The sequence below is a fragment of the Capricornis sumatraensis genome, chromosome 4 (assembly GCF_032405125.1).
Source record: "Capricornis sumatraensis isolate serow.1 chromosome 4, serow.2, whole genome shotgun sequence".
NCBI lineage: Eukaryota > Metazoa > Chordata > Mammalia > Artiodactyla > Bovidae > Capricornis > Capricornis sumatraensis.
The window spans coordinates 30,895,001-30,921,655 of record NC_091072.1 but is presented as its reverse complement, the minus strand read 5'-3'; the positions used below and the strand labels follow the sequence as shown (position 1 = coordinate 30,921,655).

The following is a 26,655-nucleotide window of genomic DNA, read 5'->3' as shown; positions in this document are numbered from 1 at the left end:
TTTGTATTGGAGGATTTATTACTTCCATGTTTATTCCCACTTCTATTAAACACCATTTATGTGATTTTTTATATTTTCAAGTAATGCCTATTGGTACAGTCCTTTTCTGAGTCTTAGCAAACCTCACATTTATTTAATGTGAAAATACCTGTTGAGCTATTTCAGGAAGATTTTTCTGAAGTTTATATAAAACGAGTAAAGCATTTTCTTTTAGTTTCTGCATGAACTCTTCCTGCACTGCCTTGTGAGGCTGGCTCGGCGTGTCTGACGTGTCATCCTCTATCAGGTTGCTAGATTATGTGATGTGTGATTATCGGAGTGAAGGGTGGTGGACCCTGCTCACGTCTATACTGACCACGGCTCTGAAGTGTTCCTACCTCATGGCCCAGCTGAAAGATTACATCACTTACTCCCTGGAACTCCTTGGCAGAGGTAACAACATTCCTTCAGTAAAATCTGGAATCTTAACAACTACAGAGCCTCTTTAAGGTTCTTATAGTTGGAAGAATAATTCAGTATCAAATATCTGATAGTACTTGTATCACCTGCTGGTCACTTTGCTTAGAGAAGAGGTTTATACTTTAATGGAACTTGTCACAGTTGAAGGTCCTACTGTAGTTGAGAACAGATTTCTTCTGCCTTTTCAAATTATGGTGTAAAGTAATTTTTCACATAAGAGTTCCAATGCACATACATAAAGTGTTGAGGCTGACTTAGAAAGCTGAGCTATCAGTTTTCTGGAATTGTGTTTAGCCATCTTAGAAGAGAGATTTATCTACAGTATTTTAATACCTGTGGGGGGGGGTAGTATTGGGCTTACTTGGGGCTTACCCCACTAATACCTGTACGGGGTCATGGGCTTACTTGCCTGTCTTGTAGTTCTGATTTTTTGCTTCTTCCTTCCTATTAGCTTCAACGCTGAAAGATGACCAGAAATCTCGGATAGAAAAAAACCTCATAAATGTTTTAATGGTAGGTTGGAACTCTTTATATATAAAATCTGTATCTGGATATGTGTATTTTTTTTACAACTAGCTGAACAAATGTTTAACTCCATGTTGGTGCAGAACGAAAGTCCTGATCCTGAACCTGACTGTGATATCTTAGCTGTGAAAACTGCTCAGAAGCTGTGGGCAGACCGAATCTCTCTGGCTGGCAGCAATGTTTTCACAATAGGCGTACAAGACTTTGTGCCATTTGGTGGGTAACCAGCATTTATAGTATTATCTTAGAGAAATTGTCCATTTTCTAAGAAATAAATAGATGCAGAATAATACAAGTCAAAGAATTTTCCAAATACAGTCATTTTGTAGATAAACTAATTTTTTTTTACTTTCCCCATTGACATACAAAGATGGTCAGAATTTTAAATACTTAGTTTAGATCTTAAAATTTCCTGCTGTGTTCATTTTTAGTTCAGATGTTATTTGAAAAAACAGTTATTTAAAAGGTTTATGCTTTCCTATCTAGGCAGATATTTTGAAATAAGCTAAAAATAACAGAATGGTTCTTTTTTCTTTAAAATCATATGTCAGTTATATTTCAGGAGCAAGCATGCTTTTAAAATTAAAGAGGTTTTGGAGGTAGAGTTGATTTGAATTTTTTTCTAAAGAGTGAACTGCATAGTCTGTTGAAATGTTTCAAGTTCAGAAGTCAGTTAGAATAATCAGTAGAGATGTTTGCTTTCTGAAGAGCAGGTGTAGGTCGGAGAATAACGTTCGTGGGGCTAGCACGTCTGGTGGTGTCTGAATTGGCCCCTTTTGTTTTGTTTCTAGTGCAATGCAAAGCCAAGTTCCACGCTCCAAGTTTTCATGTCGATGTTCCTGTGCAGTTTGATGTTTATCTGAAGGCTGATTGTCCACATCCCATTCGGTTTTCTAAGCTCTGTATCAGCTTTAATAATCAGGTAATGGTACCTTTTAATGTGTGTGTGGTTGTTTTTTTTTTTTTTTTTTACCATGTATGTATTGTATCATGACTTGCATTAAATGAAGTAAAATAAACTTAGTGAATTTTAGGTCTTAGTAGATTTCTCGCTAATAGGTGTATGATACAGTCTATCTAAAAAATAAATGTATTTGTAATTTTCAACTTCTGTGTCCATAATGCAAGTTTTACAGTTTTCCTATCCTAATTTTTGTTTTCACCTCTTGCTTAGGAAGCCTATGGACTTTGTCTATACATAGAGACAAGTTTTGTAATATGTAACTTAAATTTCAAATAAGATATATTTAGAATGAGTGTGATTAGATTTTCAAAAGCATTTGTTTTATTCTCACATTAGTATTAGGTTTTCATTATAAAACTGTTTGGAGAAGGCAATGGCACCCCACTCCAGTACTCCTGCTTGGCAAACCCCATGGATGGAGGAGCCTGGTCGGCTGCAGTCCATGGGGTCGCTAAGAGTCAGACACGACTGAGCGGCTTCCCTTTCACTTTTCACTTTCATGCATTGAAGGAAATGGCAACCCACTCCAGTGTTCTTGCCTGGAGAATCCCAGGGACGGGGGAGCCTGGTGGGCTGCCGTCTATGGGGTTGCATAGAGTCAGACACGACTGAAGCGACTTAACGACATAAAACTGTTATCTTTTTGATTTTAAAGAAATGAAAGTGGAATAGATGGATATAAAGTAAATGTGTAAACGTGCGCTCTTCCAGTTTTATTCCTTTGGGGGCATCACAGTTGACTTCTCAAATAGTTCAAACACCGTATGGTGCCCATAAATAAGCAACTTTTTTCTACAGAATTGGGATAGTATATTTCTCACATTTGAACATATTTGTAGTATGATGTAGGCAAGTGCTTGATTATATTCTGTTTCAGTTATAAGCCCACTTCTAATTTTCTGGTGACCCAGAAAGTATGTTGCGCTGTTAACCAGCAAGCATTTTTGAGTTTCAATATTCTTAGCATCTTGGCGAACCTGAGAAAGTTTAGTGTATGTCAACCCCATTTAAATAGAAGCATTTTGAGAGCAAGGGCAGGAGCAAGCCTGGGTCACTTGAAGATTAGTATGTTTTATTCAACTACAAACCATTACCCAAGGATTCCTTCTGATTAATTGGAGAATCTTAAAGCAAGAGCATGAAATTTGATTTTGAGCTCTGAGATCACTGCAGCCTCACATGACAACTGCACTCAAACCTTGTGAAAGATCCAAAAGGAGAAGTGATGCTAAATCTGGATTTCTGACTCCCAAAACCCATAAGAGGAGGAGCATAAAGATGGCGGAGGAATAGGACGGGAAGACCACTTTCTCCCTCACGAATTCCTCAAAAGAACATTTCAACGCCGAGCAAACTCCACACAACAACTTCTGTAGGCTGGCAGAGGACATCAGGCAACCGGAAAAGCAGACCATTGTCTTCAAAAACAGTGAACCTCTATGAGCGTCCCTCAATGCGGAGAAACTTTTCGTCTTTAACCTAGATGTTTTATCATCGGTGCTGTATAGATGGAGAAGTCTAGAGGCTACTGTAAAAATAAAACTGAAGACCAGAAGCAGGAGGCTTAAATCCAAAGCCTGAAAACATTAGAGAACTCTTGAATTCACAGAACATTAAGCAATAGGAGCTCATCAAATGCCTTCATACCTACACTGAAACCAAGCTCCACCCAAGGGCCAACAAGTTCCAAAACAAGACATACCGCTCAAATTCTCCAGCAACACAGGAACACTCCCCTGAGCTTCAATATATAGGCAGCTCAAAATTATTCCAAAACCTTTGATGTCTCATAACCCATTACTGGTCACTCCACTGCACTCCAGAGAGAAGAAACCCAGCTACACCCACCAGAACTCCAACACAAGCCTCCCTAACCAGGAAACCTTGACAAGCCACTGATAGAACCCCACCCACAGTGCGGAAGCTCCATAATAAAGGGAACTCCACAAATTACCAGAATATAAAAAGGCCACCCCAAACGCAGCAATATAACCAAGATGAAGAGACAGAGGAATACTCAGCAGGTAAAGGAACAGGAGAGTTGCCCACCAAACCAAACCAAAGAGGAAGAAGTAGGGAATCTACCTGAGAAGGAATTCCGAATATTGATAGTGAAAATGATCCAAAATCTTGAAATCAAAATGGAATCACAGATAAATAGCCTAGAGACAAGGATTGAGAAGATGCAAGAAAGGTTTAACAAGGACCTAGAAGAAATAAAAAAGAGTCAAAATATAATGAATAACGCAATAAATGAGATCAGAAACACTCTGGAGGCAACAAATAGTAGAATAACGGAGGCAGAAGATAGGATTAGTGAAATAGAAGATAGAATGGTAGAAATAAATGATTCAGAGAGGAAACAAGAAAAACGAATTAAAAGAAATGAGGACAATCTCAGAGACCTCCAGGACAACATGAAACGCTCCAACATTCGAATTATAGGAGTCCCAGAAGAAGAAGACAGAAAGAAAGATCATGAGAAAATCCTTGAAGAGATAATAGTTGAAAACTTCCCTAAAATGGGGAAGGAAATAATCTCCCAAGTCCAAGAAACACAGAGAGTTCCAAACAGGATAAACCCAAGGCGAAACACCCCAAGACACATATTAATCAAATTAACAAAGATCAAACACAAAGAACAAATATTAAAAGCAGCAAGGGAAAAACAACATATAACACACAAGGGGATTCCCATAAGGATAACAGCTGATCTTTCAATAGAAACTCTTCAGGCCAGGAGGGAATGGCAAGACATACTTAAAGTGATGAAAGACAATAACCTACAGCCCAGATTACTGTACCCAGCAAGGATCTCATTCAAATATGAAGGAGAAATCAAAAGCTTTACAGACAAGCAAAAGCTGAGAGAATTCAGCAACACCAAACCAGCTCTCCAACAAATTCTAAAGGATATTCTCTAGACAGGAAACACGAAAAGGGTGTATAAACCCGAACCCAAAACAATAAAGTAAATGGTAACTGGATCATACTTATCAATAATTACCTTAAACGTAAATGGGTTGAACGCCCCAACCAAAAGGCAAAGACTGGCCGAATGGATACAAAAACAAGACCCCTCTATATGCTGCTTACAAGAGACCCACCTCAAAACAAGGGACACATACAGACTGAAAGTGAAGGGCTGGAAAAAGATATACCACGCAAATAGAGACCAAAAGAAAGCAGGAGTGGCAATACTCATATCCGATAAAATAGACTTTAAAACAAAGGCTGTGAAAAGAGACAAAGAAGGCCACTACATAATGATCAAAGGATCAATCCAAGAAGAAGATATAACAATTATAAATATATATGCACCCAATATAGGAGCACCGCAATATGTAAGACAAATGCTAACAAGTATGAAAGGGGAAATCAATAATAACACAATAATAGTGGGAGACTTTAATACCCCACTCACACCTATGGACAGATCAACTAAACAGAAAATTAACAAAGAAACGCAAACTTTAAATGATACATTAGATCAGTTAGACCTAATTGATATCTATAGGACATTTCACCCCAAAACAACGAATTTCACCTTTTTTTCAAGTGCTCATGGAACCTTCTCCAGGATAGATCACATCCTGGGCCACAAATCTAAACTTGATAAATTCAAAAAAATCGAAATCATTCCAAGCATCTTTTCTGACCATAATGCATTAAGATTAGATCTCAATTACAGGAGAAAAACTACTAAAAATTCCAACATATGGAGGTTGAACAACACACTTCTGAATAACCAACAAATCACAGAAGAAATCAAAAAAGAAATCAAAATATGCATAGAAACTAATGAAAATGAAAACACAACAACCCAAAACCTGTGGGACACTATAAAAGCAGTGCTAAGAGGAAAGTTCATAGCAATACAGGCATACCTCAAGAAACAAGAAAAAAGTCAAATAAATAACCTAACTCTACAACTAAAGCAACTAGAAAAGGAAGAATTGGAGAACCCCAGAGTTAGTAGAAGGAAAGAAATCTTAAAAATTAGGGCAGAAATAAATGCTAAAGAAACAAAAGAGACCATAGCAAAAATCAACAAAGCCAAAAGCTGGTTCTTTGAAAGGATAAATAAAATTGACAAACCACTAGCCAGACTCATCAAGAAGCAAAGAGAGAAAAATCAAATCAATAAAATTAGAAATGAAAATGGAGAGATCACAACAGACAACACAGAAATACAAAGGATCATAAGAGACTACTATCAGCAGTTGTATGCCAATAAAATGGACAACGTGGAAGAAATGGACAAATTCTTAGAAAAGTACAATTTTCCAAAACTGAACCAGGAAGAAATAGAAAATCTTAACAGACCCATCACAAGCACGGAAATTGAAACTGTAATCAGAAATCTTCCAGCAAACAAAAGCCCAGGTCCAGACGGCTTCACAGCTGAATTCTACCAAAAATTTCGAGAAGAGCTAACACCTATCCTACTCAAACTCTTCCAGAAAATTGCAGAGGAAGGTAAACTTCCAAACTCATTCTATGAGGCCACCATCACCCTAATACCAAAACCTGACAAAGATGTCACAAAAAAAGAAAACTACAGGCCAATATCACTGATGAACATAGATGCAAAAATCCTCAACAAAATTCTAGCAATCAGAATCCAACAACACATTAAAAAGATCATACACCATGACCAAGTGGGCTTTATCCCAGGGATGCAAGGATTCTTCAATATCCGCAAATCAATCAATGTAATTCACCACATTAACAAATTGAAAAATAAAAACCATATGATTATCTCAATAGATGCAGAGAAGGCCTTTGACAAAATTCAACATCCATTTATGATAAAAACTCTCCAGAAAGCAGGAATAGAAGGAACATACCTCAACATAATAAAAGCTATATATGACAAACCCACAGCAAACATTATCCTCAATGGTGAAAAATTGAAAGCATTTCCCCTAAAGTCAGGAACAAGACAAGGGTGTCCACTTTCACCGCTACTATTCAACATAGTTCTGGAAGTTTTGGCCACAGCAATCAGAGCAGAAAAAGAAATCAAAGGAATCCAAATTGGAAAAGAAGAAGTAAAACTCTCACTGTTTGCAGACGACATGATCCTCTACATGGAAAACCCTAAAGACTCCACCAGAAAATTACTAGAGCTCATCAATGAATATAGTTAAGTTGCAGGATATAAAATCAACACACAGAAATCCCTTGCATTCCTATACACTAATAATGAGAAAGTAGAAAAAGAAATTAAGGAAACAATTCCATTCACCATTGCAATGAAAAGAATAAAATACTTAGGAATATATCTACCCAAAGAAACTAAAGACCTATATATAGAAAACTATAAACACTGATGAAAGAAATCAAAGAGGACACTAATAGATGGAGAAATATACCATGCTCATGGATTGGAAGAATCAATATAGTGAAAATGAGTATACTACCCAAAGCAATTTACAAATTCAATGCAATCCCTATCAAGCTACCAGCCATATTTTTCACAGAACTAGAACAAATAATTTCAAGATTTGTATGGAAATACAAAAAACCTCGAATTGCCAAAGCAATCTTGAGAAAGAAGAATGGAACTGGAGGAATCAACTTGCCTGACTTCAGGCTATACTACAAAGCCACAGTCATCAAAACAGTATGGTACTGGCATAAAGACAGACATATAGATCAATGGAACAAAATAGAAAGCCCAGAGATAAATCCACACACATATGGACACCTTATCTTTGACAAAGGAGGCAAGAATATACAATGGAGTAAAGACAATCTCTTTAACAAGTGGTGCTGGGAAAACTGGTCAACCACTTGTAAAAGAATGAAACTAGATCACTTTCTAACACCGCACACAAAAATAAACTCAAAATGGATTAAAGATCTAAATGTAAGACCAGAAACTATAAAACTCCTAGAGGAGAACATAGGCAAAACACTCTCAGACATACATCACAGCAGGATCCTCTATGATCCACCTCCCAGAATTCTGGAAATAAAAGCAAAAATAAACAAATGGGATCTAATTAAAATTAAAAGCTTCTGCACAACAAAGGAAACTATAAGCAAGGTGAAAAGACAGCCTTCTGAATGGGAGAAAATAATAGCAAATGAAGCAACTGACAAACAACTAATCTCAAAAATATACAAGCAACTTATGCAGCTCAATTCCAGAAAAATAAACGACCCAATCAAAAAATGGGCCAAAGAACTAAATAGACATTTCTCCAAAGAAGACATACAGATGGCTAACAAACACATGAAAAGATGCTCAACATCACTCATTATCAGAGAAATGCAAATCAAAACCACAATGAGGTACCACTTCACACCAGTCAGAATGGCTGCGATCCAAAAATCTGCAAGCAATAAATGCTGGAGAGGGTGTGGAGAAAAGGGAACCCTCCTACACTGTTGGTGGGAATGCAAACTAGTACAGCCACTATGGAGAACAGTGTGGAGATTCCTTAAAAAATTGCAAATAGAACTACCTTATGACCCAGCAATCCCACTGCTGGGCATACACACCGAGGAAACCAGAATTGAAAGAGACACATGTACCCCAATGTTCATCGCAGCACTGTTTATAATAGCCAGGACATGGAAACAACCTAGATGTCCATCAGCAGATGAATGGATAAGAAAGCTGTGGTACATATACACAATGGAGTATTACTCAGCCATTAAAAAGAATACATTTGAATCAGTTCTGTTGAGATGGATGAAACTGGAGCCGATTATACAGAGTGAAGTAAGCCAGAAAGAAAAACACCAATACAGTATACTAACACATATATATGGAATTTAGAAAGATGGCAATGACGACCCTGTATGCAAGACAGGAAAAAAGACACAGCTGTGTATAACGGACTTTTGGACTCAGAGGGAGAGGGAGAGGGTGGGATGATTTTGGAGAATGGCATTCTATCATGTATACTATCATGTAAGAATTGAATTGCCAGTCTATGTCTGACGCAGGATACAGCATGCTTGGGGTTGGTGCATGGGGATGACTCACTGAGATGTTATGGGGAGGGAGGTGGGAGGGGGGTTCATGTTTGGGAACACATGTAAAAATTAAAGATTTTAAAATTTAAAAAAAAAAGAAAAAAAACAAACAAACAAACAAAAAAAAAGAGCATGAAATTTATGTTTAAGAAACATAAACCATGACCCTCACTCTTGTCTTTTTCAGGAATACAACCAGTTCTGTGTAATCGAAGAAGCATCCAAAGCAAGTGACGTTTTAGAAAATTTGACTCAAGGCAAGATGTGTTTAGTTCCTGGTAAAACAAGGAAGTTTTTATTTAAATTTGTTGCAAAAACTGAAGATGTAGGAAAGAAAATTGAGGTTAGTTATAAAATGTGTTTAAAAAATATTTTAAATGATACAAGTAATAATGAGTATGCATCAGAAAGAATTTCAGTAATACTTAAGATTATTAAGTTAAAAATGGAAATCTTCCATTTGGACTTACCAAGGGAAATCATTCATTACAGTTTTTTGATAGGTTTCCTTTCAGTGAAGATATATTATACATAATATTCGGTCAGTCAGTCAGTTCAGTAGCTCAGTCGTGTCCAACTCTTTGCGACTCCATGAATCGCAGCACGCCAGGCCTCCCTGTCCATCACCATCTCCTGGAGTTCACTCAGACTCACGTCCATCGAGTGGGTGATGCCATCCAGCCATCTCATCCTCGGTCGTCCCCTTCTCCTGCCGCCAATCCCTCCCAGCCTCAGAGTCTTTTCCAATGAGTCAACTCTTCGCATGAGGTGGCCAGAGTACTGGAGTTTCAGCTTTAGCATCATTCCTTCCAAAGAAATCCCAGGGCTGATCTCCTTCAGAATGGACTGGTTGGATCTCCTTGCAGTCCAAGGGACTCTCAAGAGTCTTCTCCAGCACCACAGTTCGAAAGCATCAATTCTTCGGCGCTCAGCCTTCTTCACAGTCCATCTCTCACATCCAGACATGACCACAGGAAAAACCATAGCCTTGACTAGACGGACCTTAGTCGGACCTTAGTCGGCAGGGTAACGTCCCTGCCTTTCAGTATGCCATCCAGGTTGGTCACAACTTTCCTTCCAAGGAGTAAGTGCTAGATAGTGTTGTGTTAGGCATCACTTCCTGTTACCACATGAGACCAACCCTATGTTTAATGCCTGTATAATCAGTTGAGGAATTTTAAACTATATATACCCTGTATATGTGTGTGTATATGTTTTCTGTAATGTGGGGTTCCAGGTGGCACAGAGGTGAAGCGTCCACCTGCCAACACAGGAGATGTAGGAGACCTGGCTTTGATCCTCAGTCAGGAAGATCCCCTGGAGGAGGAAATGGCAACCCACCCCAGTGTTCTTGCCTGGAAAATTCCACGGACAGACGAGTTTGGCGCAGGCTACAGTCCATGGGGTCATAAAGAGTCAGATACTGGGTGACTGAGCACAGCATTCTGGAATGTAGCAATTATATTTTTTAAAATACGACATAATTCACGCTCAGGTGTGATATCATTGTGATGTTTAAACATTGCTGATTGTGTCTTTTTAAAAAGATAGGTACTTTAAAGGGTTCATTTAATGTAGATAATTAAAATGTCTTTCAGGAATATATGATGAAACTCATTTTTATTGAGCATAAACTTTGGAGCCAAACTCCACGGGTTTCAGTTCCAGCTCTCCAGCTTACCTGCTTGTGGCCCTGGGCAGTTACTTGACTGCTTTTATCACAGTTTCTTCATCTGTAAAGTGGGAATAATAATGTTACCTACCTCTTAGTGTTTCATGAGGATTAAATCAGTTAGTGTAAATTTCCTGGAGTAGAGATTAGGACGGGGTAAGCCTCTCAGGAAATATTGCTTTCCCATGGCTGGAATGGGACAGGTAAGCTAATCTGAACTTGGGACCATTTCTCAAACAGAAGCATAAGACTGCACCCCTAGTATTCCCATAACAATTTTTGTGAATCTGTTTATTATATAATCTGTAAACCAGTATCTAGAGTTTTTGCTTGTTCGTTTAAAAAAATTCTTCATGATTTTGACTAAACCCCTAATGTCATGTTTTAATTTTTTATGAGAAACTAAGGTAAAGTTTTTAAAAACTTTTTGCAAGATACCCCAAGGAAGCCTTACGAGATGCAAGTCAAAATTAATAATGCTATTAAATATATTTGCAAATAGATTTAGTGGAAAGGACATTTATTCAGTTAGTAAAAAATTTCCTTGCTTGTGCTGTTGATGTCATCAGGAAAAGTCCATGTGGAGCTAGGAGTTAGGTTCAGAGGAGGTGAGTGGTTACCAGAACATTCGTTAATTTCGCTCAGCAGCCACTGCTTGCGTGTCTGCTCCCTCGGGCACCACCCCAGGTGCTGAGGTAACTGCCACATGGCCCATCTCCGCTGGAGAGTCGGGTTATTGTCCTCGTGTGAAGGTGAAGAGGTTGAAACCTGGCGCAGGGTTACTAGCCAGTGTCCCAGCCAACGGGAGCCCAAGACCGGGCTCTCCGAATGGGTGTTCCGACCTGTGTGTCACGTCGCAGGTCCCAGGAACGCCACAGCCCAGAAGCCCACCCCGAGACTTCCTGGGAGGGGATGGTGACAAACTGTGTGAGCTGGCATCTCTGACAGACCTCCTCCTCGCAGATTACGTCCGTGGATCTGGTTCTGGGCAGCGAGGCGGGCAGGTGTGTGGTCCTGAACTGGCAGGGAGGAGGCGGGGATGCCGCGTCCGCCCAGGAGGCCCTGCAGGCCTCGCGCTCTTTCAAACGAAGACCCAGGCTCCCCGACAGCGAGGTCCACTGGGACGGCATCGTGATCCAGGCGAGCACCATGTGAGTTGGGCTGCGGGCCGGTCGTGGAAGGTCGTCTCACTTCTTTGAATCCTTTGTTGTTGTTTTTAGATCAGTTACTTAGCTAGCATTTTTTTCCCCCGAAGGATCATATCCAGAGTTCCAAACATTTCGGTCCATCTGCGACATGACCCCCCCGCCCTGACTAACGAAATGTACTGTTTGGTTGTGACTGTTCAGTCCCACGAGAAGACCCCGATCAGAGATGTGAAGCTCACTGCTGGTTTAAAACCTGGTAAACTTTTCTTTTTAAAATTTCATCTGTGTTGATAAAACATGAAATGAACATCACGGTGTTAACCTCAGGAAACGTGTTTTGCAAATGGTTATGATTGAGTGCTCTCTCTGCAGTAGTGTTGATTCTCAGGACAACATTTGAATCTTCTGTTTTTTTAAAATGTCAACATTTGTGCTTTCAGGACAGGATGCCAATTTAACTCAGAAAACGCATGTGACTCTTCATGGGACAGAACTGTGTGACGAGTCCTACCCGGCTCTGCTCACTGACATTCCTGTCGGGGACTTACAGCCCGGGGAACAGGTGAATTCGTCCAGCCGGAACTCAGAGGAAATGGGTCAGGTTGTAGTGTTAAATATGGAGTGGGTTTTAGACAGCTTTAGCACATTTTAACAGCACATCCTGAGACTAAACAAGTCATTTAACTAATGCACATTTTATACACATATTTCACATATTTCAGTTCAGTTCAGTCACTCAGTCGTGACTGACTCTTTGCAATCCCATGGACTGCGTGCAGCACGCCAGGCCTCTCTGTCCATCACCAACTCCTGGAGCTTACTCAAACTCATGTCCATTGAGTCAGTGATGCCATCCACTCTCATCCTCTGTCGTCCCCTTTTCCTCTCGCCTTCAATCTTTCCCAGCATCAGGGTCTTTTCAAATGAGTCAGTTCTTTGCCATCAGGTGGCCAGAGGATTGGAGTTTCAGCTTCAGCATCAGTCCTTCCGATGAATATTTGGGACTGAATTCATTTAGAATTGACTGGTTTGATCTCCATGCAGTCCAATAGACTCTCAAGCGTCTTCTCCAACACCATAGTTCAAAAGCATCAGTTCTTCAGCACCCGGCTTTCTTTATAGTCCAACTCTCACATCCGTGCATGACTACTGCAAAAGTCATAGCTTTGACTAGATGGACCTTTGTTGACAAAGTAATGTCTCTGCTTTTTAATATGCTGTCTAGGTTGCTGATAGCTTTTCTTCCAAGGAGCAAGTATCTTAATTTCATGGCTGCATTCACCATCTGCAGTGATTTTGGAGCCCCCCAACATGAAATCTGTCACTCTTTCTACTGTTTCCCCATCTTTTTGCCATGAAGTGGTGGGACTGGATGCCATGATCTTAGTTTTCTGGATGTTGAGTTTTAAGCCAGCTTTTTCATTCTCCTCTTTCAAAACTTTCATCAAGAGGCTCTTAGTTCCTCTTTGCTTTCTGCCATAAGGGTGGTGTCACATATTTAAATGTATAAAATATCTTCAGCAGTTTTTATACAAGGGATTTTATAACAAATGATCCTAATATAGGAAATCCATTGCCTGATAAAATAACTAAATAACGTAAACTTTACAACTTCGTGAAAGAACCTTTCAGTCAATTTTTATTTCCAAAGCAAACACAGAGTTCATGAGAAATTGAGAATGATAATAGAAAAAAGAGATGGTGTGATAATGACCCCACTCTTAGGCTGTGGCAGGAACAGCTGTAAAAAAGTGTTCGTGTGTTTACCCAGTTAGTCCAGTAAACTCTGGAAGGTGGGAGCATTATCCTAGAATATATATCAGGAGGCAATCTCGGCAATATTAATTAAAATACTTTTATGTTGTTGCAGCTGGAAAAAACGTTATATGTTCGCTGTGGAACAGTGGGCTCGAGAATGTTTCTTGTGTATGTTTCTTACCTGATCAATACAACGATTGAAGGAAAAGAAATTGTTTGCAAGTGCCACAAGGTACTTTTTTCATGGCAACTTTGGGAAATATCATATGTGGAGTGTTTTCCTATTTCGTGTTATTTTAGTTAACCTGTGAAATAAGCAGCTTAGGTGATTATAGTGTCCTCCCAGCACAACAGAGGAGGAGACCCAGAGATCTGGGGGTTTGTAGTTTGGTCACTGCAGAGAGTCTGGGCTGCGGGCTCTTTTAAAGGTCACTGGGAAGCAAAGATAAATAAAAGCCCATTGTTTTGTGAATAGACCCTGGCAGAGGAGATGGAACGTGGGTTAGGAGTCCAGACTCCAGGGTCAGATTCTGTTCAGCTGCTGCCTTTGTCACCTACTAGCTTTGTGACTCCCCCCAACCCCTGCGCCCGCCCATCTTAAAGCAACAGTAGTACTGACATCTGTTTCTTGAGTTAATGCGAGCATTACAGTACGTGTACAGCGATTATAAGGGGCTTCCCAGGTGGCTCAGTGGTAAAGAATCCTCCTGCCAATGCAGGAGACACAGATTAGATCCCTGGGTCGGGAAGATCCCCTGGAAGAAGAAATAGCAACCCACTGCAGTATTCTTGCCTGGAAAGTCTCCTGGACAGAGAAGCCTGCCGGGCTACAGTCCACAGGGTTGCAGAGAGGCAAGACTGACCACACACAGTGATGCTATGTCATATTACCTTATTGCTGTTATCATCATCCTTATTCTAGCCACCTGGAGCCAAGGTGAAGGAAGGGACTTAGGAAGAAGACCCAGATTCTAGGCTTCATACCACTGGCGTCATGGTTTAAGGCCAATTGCTAAGTCTTTAACTTTTGGTTCCTCTTCTGTGGAATGGTGATGGCGCCTGCCCTACCCGCTGTTGCTGGATCCTGCCATAAATAATGTATGAGAAAGCGCTCTGCAGGGTGAGCCGTTACACAACCATAGGTGCCTTGTTAGAAATGCCAACCTGGACTCTCGACATAGGTTTTTACAAATATTGTCTAAGGGAAAGATCCTAGTTTTGTAATATTTAAGTTGGGATTATTTGATCAGTAATCGATTTGTGTTTTGTAATCTTCTGTTGTTAAGACTGAGAAAAGCCATTGATGTACCATTTCCGTTTCCTTGCAGGATGAAACTGTAACAATAGAAACGGTCTTTCCATTTGACGTTGCAGTTAAATTTGTTTCTACAAAGGTATGTCCTGGGAAGCATATTGGAAATCACTTAGCTGATAGAAATTAACAGAGAAAAGGAAATGGGTTAGTGTACTTCCTGACAGACCTTTGTCTCCACCTGCGACAGTTCGAGCACTTGGAAAGGGTTTATGCGGACATCCCCTTCCTGCTCATGACGGACCTGTTGAGCGCCTCCCCCTGGGCCCTCACCATCGTCTCCAGTGAGCTGCAGCTAGCTCCCTCCATGACCCCCATGGACCAGCTGGAGTCCCAGGTGGACAGAGGTGAGAATGTGGCTCATTCCCCTTCACTAGCAGAAGGCAGTGGGGGGGGACGATTAGCATCGTTTACAGTTGACCTTGTTTTAAAGGATCAGGTTCTTGATACATTAAGAAAGTGACTAAGAAATATACTTGAAAATACAGTATTTTTTCCTGTTTGGATTTTTAATAGACTTTTTTTTTCCTATTAATTTTTAATTGATGTTTACTATTGTTTATAATTTGAAATGGAAAAAGGTGTTTATCAAAGAAACTTTGGAAAACAGAAAAGTAGACAAGTTTTCTAAATCATCCAACTAAAAGTAAAACAGTTTATAGAGGAGATAATACCTTTCTGGTTCAGGGCACTTTGGGCTTTCTTGTATTTCTTAAAAGGAATAAAAACTAGTTTGAATGTTAGCCCAACCGAATTGTGGTCAACTGGATTATAAGGGCAAATATTGTGAGGGCTTAAAAAAATCATGATGTAGTCTTAAGACCCAATACGTGTGTGGGTTGCTCAGTCGTGTTGGACTCTTTACGACCCCATGGGCTGTAGCCCACCAGGCTCCTCTGTCCATGGAACTCTCCAGGCAAGAATACTGGAGTGGGTAGCCATCCCCTTCTCCATGGGATCTTCCTGCCCCAGGGATAGAACCTGGGTCTCCTGCTTTTCAGGCAGATTCTTGAGCATCTGAACTGCCAGGGAAGCCCAAGACCAAATATAAGCAGGTTATTTTAGTTGCTCTGTTTATCTCTCTTCCTTGAAAAACTCATTTAACATCTCCAAGTCTCTATAGATAACATACAGAAAATTGATGTGTCCTTTCTTTGTAACATTACTTGGATGTAAAGCGCTCTGTTTATAGATGGAATGATGGGAGGATTAGAAAGTCTCTGTCTTGCAGTCGTCTTGCAGACTGGAGAGAGCGCCAGCGAGTGCTTCTGCCTGCGATGCCCGTCGGCTGGAAATGTTGAAGGCGGAGTAGCAACCGGGCATTATATTATCTCCTGGAAGAGGTAGGATCGTGTGCGCCCTGCCTTTTCTCCATTATCTGTGTCGTTCTCACGCCTTTATTGTGCGTCACCGTCAGTTAATAGTTGAGAGCTCCTGCCAGCCTGTAGAATAGACGAGAAGCTGCATGCTGCCACTGACCATTTGTCAGAAACACACAGATTGAAAAGGATAACTTTTGTTCATGTTTGTTACAGTTTCTGATCTATATACTGACGAGATTTTAGCCAAATTCTGACGACAGGACCAGTAAAAGCATTAGGAGAAACTGGCCTCATTTGCAGTCAGTAGGACTATTTGCACAGAAAACCCAAGGGGACCAATACATTATTAGAATTATAAAGAGTTTCAGCGAGACTGCTGTGGATATAGCATCAGTATACAAAAATCAGGTTCTATATATCAATAATAAACCTCGAGGCAAAGTACTTTTAAAACAGGTATCATTTATGTAACAGCAAAATGATGAGAAGCATATCTAGTAGGAGATATATACTACCTTTATGGAAAAAATTATAAAAATTTAAAACATTAAAGGAAGACCTAAAGAAATGGGAGAGGTACAAAGTAGTCTCTGATAGGACTTGGCTAAGATTTAATATTATAAACTGTAGATTCAGTGCAACTTCCTTCAAGATCTCAGCCGCTTGTTTTGTTTCTGTGGAACTTGACACTCTTGGATCTAAAATTTGTGTAGAAAGGCCAAATGTCAGTAATCGTCACAATTCTCAGAAGAGGTACAGCTAGGCGTTCAGACTCTAAGACTTGTTGTAAATCTACTATGGTCATCACTGTGGTGTGGGCTCAGGGCTCAGGGGCACCAGTGGAACAGAAGAACGAGTCTAGAAATTGTTCCACAGATGCACAGATGGAAATTAAGTTCCATAGAGGTAGCATTGTTACCACTGGGGGAAGGATGAGCTGTTTTAGAATTGGTGGTAAACAACTGAGTATTGACTTGGGGAGAAAATGGGATATCTGTTGTACATTGTATATGAAAATTAATTTCAGATTTATCGAAATTCTGACTGTAAAAAAGCAAAACTTCACTACTTTTAGGAGAAAAATAAGAGAATCATTTTATGACTTTGGTGTAGGGAAGAATTTCTTTAAATAAGACCCTAGAAGTATGAGCCTCTAAAATTGATGAATTTAATTTCTTAAAATTAAGTTTTTCAGTTCATTAGAAAATGTCTTGAAGATTGTGAAAAGACAGTACAAAGTGGGGAAGGCTACTTAACAACATCTGAAATGAGCAAAGGATTCGAATTCAGAGCAAGAACTTTTTCAGATCATTAAAAAGAAACCTCTAAGCTGAAAGTTGAGAAAAATACTTGAGTAGGAATAGTGATCAGGAGAAGCTGGATGGTCAGTAAACACAGGGGAAAGAATGTCAGCCTTACAAGTAATCTGAAATTTGTGTACTCCCACTACTTGGAAAAAATAAGGAGGTTTAACAATGTAGAGTTTGTCACAAGGGGAAGTATGATTGGAATGCTGCTCTGGAAATCTGTTTGGCAATACCTGGTAAGCTGATGGCTATACCATGCAGTCCTAGAAAAGATTCAAACATACAGGAAGGGGACATGGTTGGGAGTGTACATAGCAGCACTGTTTATAATAAAATATAAGAAGCAACCTAGATGTCCACCAACAGGAAATTAGATAAATTGTGGCATGGTTGTACAGTGGAATATTATATATCAGTGAAAATGAAGGAGCCAGAGCTATGGCTAACAGCCTGTTAATGTTAAATGAAACAAAGCAACTGCAGATGTTCAGGATATGAACAAATTGTGCAGAATTGGAAAACATGTAAAACATATGCTTCCTAGGCTTTATGTATAATTTGGAAAAGCATAAAGAAACAAGAATGAGAGATGCCAAATTCAAGCTAGTATTGCATGTGTTATTTTTTTTGTGCGGCTTAATTATTTTATAAATCTTAAAACTAATTATTAAAAGAAAGAAAAAATAATTTTCTTAAAAAAATAACTTGTCTTTCTTTCCACACTGCTGAATTTACCATGTCTATGTTTAGCTCAGTTCACATTTGTAGGAGTTAAAACAGTGTTTTGAAGACACTGCTTAGTTTACTCTGTCATGTTACCGTAATACTGTAAAGACAGGTACTTCTTAAAAGGGAGGGGTTGGCTGTTTTTGCCCGTGGCGTTTGCTCAGTAATGCTTTGCACTTTTGAAACAGTGTCACCTGTTCCACCTCTGCATACAGGCTCTTCCCACGGGTTGTCAGATAGTTGCCAGCCGCCCCTGTGGTTCCCACCCTGACTGTCCTACCGGGAAAGGATCTGACCGTTTCATAACGTTACTCACTTTATCTCAGTAATGCTGGAATGCCACTGTGTCTGCTGACAGTGAAATATTTTTAGGTCTTCAGTTTCTCCTGCACACCCACAGGGCCATTACAGCAGCGCGTGTCCGGTGGCCTGGGCTCCTCTGGGGACAGTCCTCAGTGGGAGGAGGCGTCGTGTTGTAATGTTACACCACTCTGCTACCGATTGAGGACATTTTGCTACCAAAACGCTGGGTCAGATGATGTGCTTTTTGGTACAGTTGACTTAGGTTCTGATGCGAGTCCTGACTTCATCACTGAGACCAAACAGCAGCCATGAGTTGTAACGCTCTTTCATTGGAAGTTCTCAAAAATGGGATTGGAAAAGCTCCTACTTCACAAAACTCCTTCCATTAAACCTTTAGAAAAGGGGTCATTTGTATTTGCTTTGTAGTGAGTTGGTGAATACCCTGTTCCCTGGTTTTGATGTATTCTCACATGAAACGTGGATTTAAGGGGCCTCTCTTCTGCCATAGGACTTCAGCCATGGACAGCGTCCCCGTCATCAGCACCGTCATCACCCTGCCCCACGTGATCGTGGAAAACATCCCTCTCCACGTGAATGCAGGTGACCCGACTCACATTTTATTTGATTTATGGAATCCAAAAAGAATATTTATTTTAGCTTCTAAGATTTTTCTTTCTAACTTTCCCCGTTACAAGAAATGCCCACTATTTACAAAAAGTAGATAGTGACCAGTCTTGTTTTATCTATACCTCTACAAAACCCTTCTGCCCTCAACATTTTGAAGCAAATGCCAGAATGTTATTTCATCTATAGAGATTTCAGTATGCAGCTTTAATATCACTGGCTATTTTTCTAAACATAATCACAGAGTCATTATGATAACTTTAAAAATTAGCAATAATTTTGCAATATGATCAAATTCCTGTGTTGAAATTTCCCTAGCTGACTCTGAATGTTCTTCCTAGTTTGTTCTAAGGCCTCTGCATTGCTGTTGATTGGCGTTGGTGTCTAGACTCTTAAAAGCCCTGGGCAGGCAGACTGCCTCTCCCCCACTGCGCTGCCTCTACCCCCCATCACCTCCTCTACGCCCTTCACCTCCCCCTTCGCTTCCTTGATGTTCATTTGTTGAAGAAACTGTCCTTCTCCTGTAAAGCTGCCTGCAGTCTGGATTTGCTGACTTGCATTGCATCATTTTTAAGTATTCCTCTGCCCCTGTAAATTGGTAGTTAGACCTGTGTGTGTGTGCGCGTTCAGTCACTCAGTCACGTCTTTGTGACTCCATGTACTGTGGCCTGCCAGGCTCCTCTGTCCGTGGCATTTCCCAGGCAAGAATACTGGAGCAGGTTGCCAATTCCTTCTCCCGGGGATCTTCCCAACCCTGTGTCTCCTGCGTTGCAGGCAGATTCCTTACCACTGTGCCACCTGGGAAGCCCAGTTAGATCTATAGTCTTGATCAAATTCAGGTTAAAGGTTTTGAGAAAAATACATCATAATTTCCACCAAGGAGCCCATAATGTCTGTCATCCCATCTCAAGCCATTATTGATATTTAGGGAAATTTTTTGTGGGTTTAAGAAATTATTTCTAAAAGGTAATTCAGCTTTTGGTAGCCAAGACCCTTTCTGAGCCAAATCAATTGTAGAAGGAGACTTTGGTTCTTCTTAGCCTGCTTTATCATAGCCCTGTGGCTATTTTCCAATCAGAGAATTTTCTTCAGTTCAGTTCAGTTCAGTCGCTCAGTCGTGTCCGACTCTTTGCAACCCCATGAATCGCAGCACGCCAGGCCTCCCTGTCTATCACCAACTCCCGGAGTTCACTCAGACTCACGTCCATCGAGTCAGTGACGAAATCCGGCCATCTCATCCTCTGTCGTCCCCTTCTCCTCCTGCCCTCAATCCCTCCCAGCATCAGAGTCTTTTCCAATGAGTCAACTCTTCGCATGAGGTGGCCAAAGTACTAGAGTTTCAGCTTTAGCATCATTCCTTCCAAAGAAATCCCAGGGCTGATCTCCTTGCAGTCCAAGGGACTCTCAAGAGTCTTCTCCAACACCACAGTTCAAAAGCAACAATTCTTCGGCACTCAGCTTTCTTCACAGTCCAACTCTCGCATCCATACATTAACAACACAGTGCTATCATTAATTTAAATAATTCCATGTCTATGGAATGAATTTTATTTACAAAAGGAAACCATGAATGGTGAGCTTTGTTGTTTTTTTTTTAACCAAGAGAAATGTCACCTCTGCAGATCTGCCATCTTTCGGGCGTGTCAGAGAGTCGCTACCTGTCAGGTATCACCTGCAGAATAAGACTGACTTAGTTCAAGACGTGGAGATTTCCGTGGAGCCCAGTGACGCCTTCATGTTCTCAGGGCTTAAACAGGTACAGGTTGTATCTCACGGGGTTGCTTGTGAAGACACAGGAGTGTGGCCAGAAAGTGGAGAGCTGTCAGAAATGAATTGATAAGGCTGATTGTGGTCCCTCTTGTTTTGATAGTGGTGAATCTTAAGTACTTTTGAAGATTTAATTACAACTTGCTGTAGAAGTGGGTTAAATGGGCCACCCTTTCCATATTGAGATCACACATAGAGGTTCTTTCTCCGTATAAAACAAGAGTTCACAAATCCCTGGACTGATAGAATTCCTGAAAATTTTAAACTATTCCTTTTATTGCTAACGAGTTTGTGTGTGTGTATCTTTAAATTTGAGATCTTTTGAAGCATAACTGCACAGATTAAAAGCCTAATTTGCTTCTGAACTATCAGTATAATTTTTTAGAGATCTTGATCCTGCATAGAGTTATCTGTGTTACGTGTAGGCACAATTTTATATCCACATAGAGAAATACATGATTCAGATATTTTTCTTCATGTCTTCATATCAGAGATGGAAAAGTTCATCAGATTTTTGGGTGGAACATGCTCTCAGGCAAAACCATGTTTTCAGTAAGAATACTATCCTCCTCTGTCAGAATGGCAACAGATAGACCTCAGTGGTCAGGACATGCTTTTTATTATTAATAATAAGGGTGTAATTAGAGCATAAACTTGTAATAACGCCAAGTAGTATTCACCCTGAGTCAGCCATCTGGCTAGCATGTCCTGAGTGCTGTGTTTGCTGTTAAATGAAAGTAAAATTACTCATGAAGTGTACTATAAGTCTGTACACTGATATAAATTTATAATATTAATATACTCAAAGTATAATGTTGGCTGAATATGTTGGTTCACACACACATATATTATCTCTGATGCATGATACATGAATACCTTTATGTATTCATTTGCAAATGAGTAGGCTTTTCGTGATTGTCCTGATCTCTTTCACATATTGACTTGAAAATAATTAGATAAAGTACTGAAAATCTTACCAGATAGTGCTCTTTCCTTTTGCCCTGAAGGTACTTGCCTTACCACAAAGGTAAAATCCCTAAGACAAAACACAGGAAACAGCCAGCTCCTCTCCTGTTAACGTAGTGTCTACAGAGATGCTCTTCTATAGATTATCCCATAGCGCACTGTGGCTGTAACACCTGCCTCGTCTGAAACACAGGAAATGCTGAGCTGTCTGGTGTTTGCATTGTTCAGCAAGTACAGGTTGCCTTTTGCTGTTGGTGGAAACTGAGAAACCATGCACATGTTTGTGTTACACTTGTTACCTGTGTGGTTCTGGCCTCATTAATTCAGCCCTACATTTTGGTGTCTGTCTAGAAGATGGAATAGGAGAGGGTGCAAATATTTCTCGGGATTTAAGTGTCCGATCATTTGCCAGAATGCGACAGGTAACAACATGTAGCTGTTGGAAGTTTTTCTGATACATGGATGTGTTTATCTTTTTCTGTCACTTTGTGATTTAGATTCGATTACGTATCCTCCCTGGCACGGAACAGGAGATGTTATATAACTTCTACCCTCTGATGGCTGGGTACCAGCAGCTGCCGTCTCTCAACATCAACTTGCTAAGGTTTCCCAACTTCACAAATCAACTGCTCAGGCGCTTCATACCAACCAGTATTTTTGTAAAGGTGAGGCTTAGACATTTTCTGTTTTTTTATTGTCTTGGAAACAAATGGAAGTAGATGTTTTTTCACATCAGTCAGTCAGTTCTGTTGTTCAGTTGTGTCCGATTCTTTGCGACCCCGTGGACTGCAGCACGCCAGGCTTCCCTGTCCTTCACCAACTCCTGGAGCTTGCCCAAACTCATGTCCATCGAGTCGGTGATGCCATCCAACCATCTCATCCTCTGTCGTCCCCTTCTCCTCCCACCTTCAATCTTTCCAAGCATTGGAGTCTTTTCAGATAAGTCAGTTCTTCTCATCAGGTGGCCAAAGTATTGGAGTTCAGCTTCAGCATCTGTCCTTTCAATGAATATACAGGACTGATTTCCTTTAGGATAGACTGGTTTGATCTCCTTGCAGTCCAAGAGACTCTCAAGAATCTTCTCCAACACCGCAGTTTTTTCACGTAAACGTCACTAAATAGTATTTTGAGACTAGCAATGTTAGTATTTTGACTGTTACTACATAAATTTGTCAATATCGCTACTTGTTTCTTACTAAGTTACTATTTTATCAATTTTTTATTTTCTATTTTATAGATTTTTTTCTTAGATCTAATTTTAAAGGTTTTTATTCCTTTGGGCAAATGAAGATTTATCTTGATGGCATCCTTAAACATGTGTTTCCTTTGGCTTAGTAAAATATATTTCTATTTTTTTCTTTAAAAAATTTTTTATTTTACTTTCTAATTTATTTTTTAGAAATATATTTTAAAATTGTAGTCAATTTGTAACTCGTTTTTAATCAAAGTGGATTAATTTTCTGAATACAATCCCTGAACTTTTCTGATTCTAATAACTGTGCAATGCTACTGGATTTGGATCTTTTCTAAAAGTGATCACCAGTTGGAAACTATACTCAGGTTTAATGTTTTGATTTTTTTAAACAGTGATATGATTTCCAGGTTCCTGTGCTTTGATTGACCTAGCCTTCTATTTGTTCCATTCCTGCATTGAGCTTCAGTTGCCTCACTCACACATGCATGCATGTGTACCTACACGTATGAAACCTCCCTGCAACAGAGCAGAGCAGGAGGACCCCTTCCCTGCCTCAGGGAACCCCCAGGACCGTCGGCTTAACGGACAGCCGTCGGCCTGTGGTGCTGTGGTTCTCACGCTGGTCTGGTGCCCCTCCTGCTCTCCCCACAAAGGTCTGCTTTTAAAGTCCGTCAGCATCATATGGTCATTTGCAGGAATCTCATTCTTTTAACTCCTTGATGACTCTCTGGGGTGTTGTCAGACTTTCTGACTTGTCAAATTTTACACCTAAAAGCAGTCACGATATCTTTTATTGACTGTTAGCTTTTCCTCTTCCGATGTCATGTTTTAAAAATTTTCGGTCAGTGAACTTCGAGAAAGGGGCATTCTATGTTTATCCTCTGCTTCAGTCCTCGCAGTATTTGTAGTTACGCACCGTAGAGTTCATGAGACATCACTCTTTCCCAAACAGGAGAAGGGGAGCCCTTGAGTCCCAAGGAGCTTGCTGGCAGCTCAGGTTTGTGGCCTGCTTAAAGCTCGGGACACAGGCTGAGCACGAGAGGGAGGGTAAAGCTTTCCCACTCGAGCAGGAGTGGTGGCTAGGTGCCCTGTCGCCCACGGTACACTGACGGGTGGGTGGTGGCTGCAGGTTAGGGGGCGAGGGGACTCCACGGGCAGAGGATGTGATGTGCTGGTAAGCTTGCCACTAGGAACAGGGAGCGGGCCACACGGAGGCTGCGAGGTCGCTGTCCCCAGGCTCACGTGGCAAGAAAAGGTGGGGAAAGGAGACAGATGAACATAATCTTGTTTGGAAACTTGCACACGTTTATTCTGTGTCTGTGAAACAGTTCCAAGTACTTGCAGACCCTCTCCAGTTGACAGCACTTCTGTCGTCATTCTTACCTTGCAAACCCTCCTTGTTTTCCCCTCCGAAGCCACAGGGCCGGCTCATGGACGATGCCTCCATCGCGGCCGCGTGAGATTCAGGACGGGCCTCAGCTGTTCTTGGAGAAACTGGACAGAACTGTGTGATTGTTTCCTGGTGAGCTGTACTTGATCATGGTACAGGTTAATCTTCTCTATTTTTTAATGGATGTTACACCAACTCTTCAGAGGAAGTCATCCTAAAATATTAGGAAAATCTCTCTTCTAGTTTGACTAATAAATATTTGAAATCTGTCAGCGTGACGTGAAAGGGTGTTAGCCCTTTGTTTTTGTTGAAAGTTGTTTTGTGGACACGGGCGTCTTCCCAGTTAAGGGGGTTTTATATGTGCAGTAGCCGAGGAAAGTTAAGTCTCTGAAATACGCCTGGAAAAGGGGAGTCAAGCACCAGTGTCTCCCCCGGAAAGCTTGGAATCCCCGTGGGTGCCTTTGAGAGTTGGCTAAACCAGAGATGGAATAGAATAAATCTGTTCTCATGCATCTAACGTCTGTTCAGAGTCCATACAGAGGAACCAGAAAGCAGTCACGGGACTGATAAAGACAGCTTCCAAAAAGTTTTAATGAAAGCAGTTTAAGATGTCTTAAAAAAACAACCTTTGCTTACCACCAAAACATTTCAGATAGGTTCAGCTTGCTTGGTTCATTTATGAAGCAGGTTCGTAAACAGGATCCTAACCTGTCAGGATCTGAACTGCAAGATGCTCAACATAATCTCCTAAACTGAACGTTTTAGAGGAAGATGCAAGGTCTAAATCTAAAGTTCTAGAGCTTTTAGTTATGTCGTGCAGGTTGAAAAGAACTGTTTAAAACTCTTGAAAATTCATGTACATAAACATATTGTGAAAATCCTCTGTTAAAATATCTTAATGTAAAACTCCCCTGTTCAGAAATTTTTATTATTTAAAAGTATAGGAGTTGTAAAAAGGAAAAGAATGATGTAAATAAATAACTTTCTCTTTCACACATGCTTGTGTGTATCTTTTATTTATTTTGAGCTTGTTGGATAGCTGCTCTGTGGAGCGGCTTTTGCTGGGAAACACCGTTGCAGAAGTGTGTGTGGTGGGGGGTGTGTTCTGGAGCCAGGGGCTGTGATGGGCTGGGGGAATCTGAGTTCCCTGTTGTCCCCGCTGCTCAGGGGGAGACCACAGCAGCTCGTCGGATTGTTCCAGGGCCAAGTCCCAGCTCTGGTGACTTTGCTTATGTTGCCCTTTGTGTGTCTCAGCTTCTTACCTGGAAGACATGGATGATATGATGATAATACCACCTGGGAGGCATGTTATGAGGATGATAAAAATTAAAAACACCAGAGGGACTGTAAACAAAACTGCCATGAAGTAATGTTTTCTCTATGCTCTTTTATTTTATATCCTACTCTGTTTTGTTAAAAGATGTTCCTGGTGTAACGAATTGATTTCATGACTCACTAACAGGATGTAACCTGCAGTTTGAAAAACTCAAAGGTGCATCTGATGCCGTACTCACATAATAAACGTCTCCTGTGTGTACACCGCCATTGTCAGACACGAAGTACCCAGGGCGTGTTAGGACACGTGGGTCACTGGCATCCACTTCAGCATCACTAGCCTTGATGTCAGTGTGATCTCTGTGAGTGCAAATACACCGCATAAATCGGCCTGCGCTTCCCCTCAGGAGCGTAATCCTTTCTCAACCAGGAATCTGCCCATGTCGTTCATTTTACTGCACATGTATTCCATTTACTTAAATTACAGCAAATTTTGATTCAGAAATACATGAAATGGTGATCTTGCCTAGGTTCCCCAAACAGAGCTATCACAGCATTGCAGGAGCCGTTGACTCACTGAGGTTACAAGTGTCCAGAAGGACCGCAGAGCCTTTCCCTTGGAGCCTCTGTGCTTCAGCCACAGCCTCTCTGTCCCTCCCGAGAGGCTCCTGTCTCCTCTCTGACCGCTGTGTCACCATTTGGGTCTCACTACCACTCCTTACCAGTACTATGCACCACTCAGGGGAACACATTTTTAAATAAAGCATTTAAAATTTCGGCTTTTGGGGAGTGACTAAAGTTTGCTTTCTGATTCTTGAAAGTAAGCACTGGTTTTTAATCAGTATGGAGTGTTACCAAGAGGATGAGGACAGTAATGTCTTTGGAATAAAAATGATTTCCAGTTTGCTTCATTTTATATTCTTACGATCCTAAAATTATAACTTCAACTC

The 26,655-nt window shown here is 40.6% G+C and overlaps 1 protein-coding gene across 1 annotated transcript in view; it reads left to right on the top strand.

The window, feature by feature from the left end:
* Positions 1-25,362, top strand: part of TRAPPC11 (trafficking protein particle complex subunit 11) — a 37,701-nt gene extending 12,339 nt beyond the window's left edge. Inside the window, exons 14-29 of the mRNA XM_068970352.1 lie at positions 287-432; positions 911-972; positions 1,068-1,200; positions 1,776-1,906; positions 9,129-9,284; positions 11,577-11,764; positions 11,869-12,017; positions 12,202-12,323; positions 13,632-13,751; positions 14,848-14,913; positions 15,022-15,178; positions 16,063-16,174; positions 18,998-19,089; positions 20,735-20,868; positions 22,343-22,510; positions 24,456-25,362. Coding sequence (XP_068826453.1) covers positions 287-432; positions 911-972; positions 1,068-1,200; positions 1,776-1,906; positions 9,129-9,284; positions 11,577-11,764; positions 11,869-12,017; positions 12,202-12,323; positions 13,632-13,751; positions 14,848-14,913; positions 15,022-15,178; positions 16,063-16,174; positions 18,998-19,089; positions 20,735-20,868; positions 22,343-22,510; positions 24,456-24,500 — 1,981 coding nt within the window. The 3' untranslated portion in view covers positions 24,501-25,362. The remainder of the gene's footprint in view (positions 1-286; positions 433-910; positions 973-1,067; positions 1,201-1,775; positions 1,907-9,128; positions 9,285-11,576; positions 11,765-11,868; positions 12,018-12,201; positions 12,324-13,631; positions 13,752-14,847; positions 14,914-15,021; positions 15,179-16,062; positions 16,175-18,997; positions 19,090-20,734; positions 20,869-22,342; positions 22,511-24,455) is intronic.
* The last annotated feature ends 1,293 nt before the right edge of the window (positions 25,363-26,655 follow it).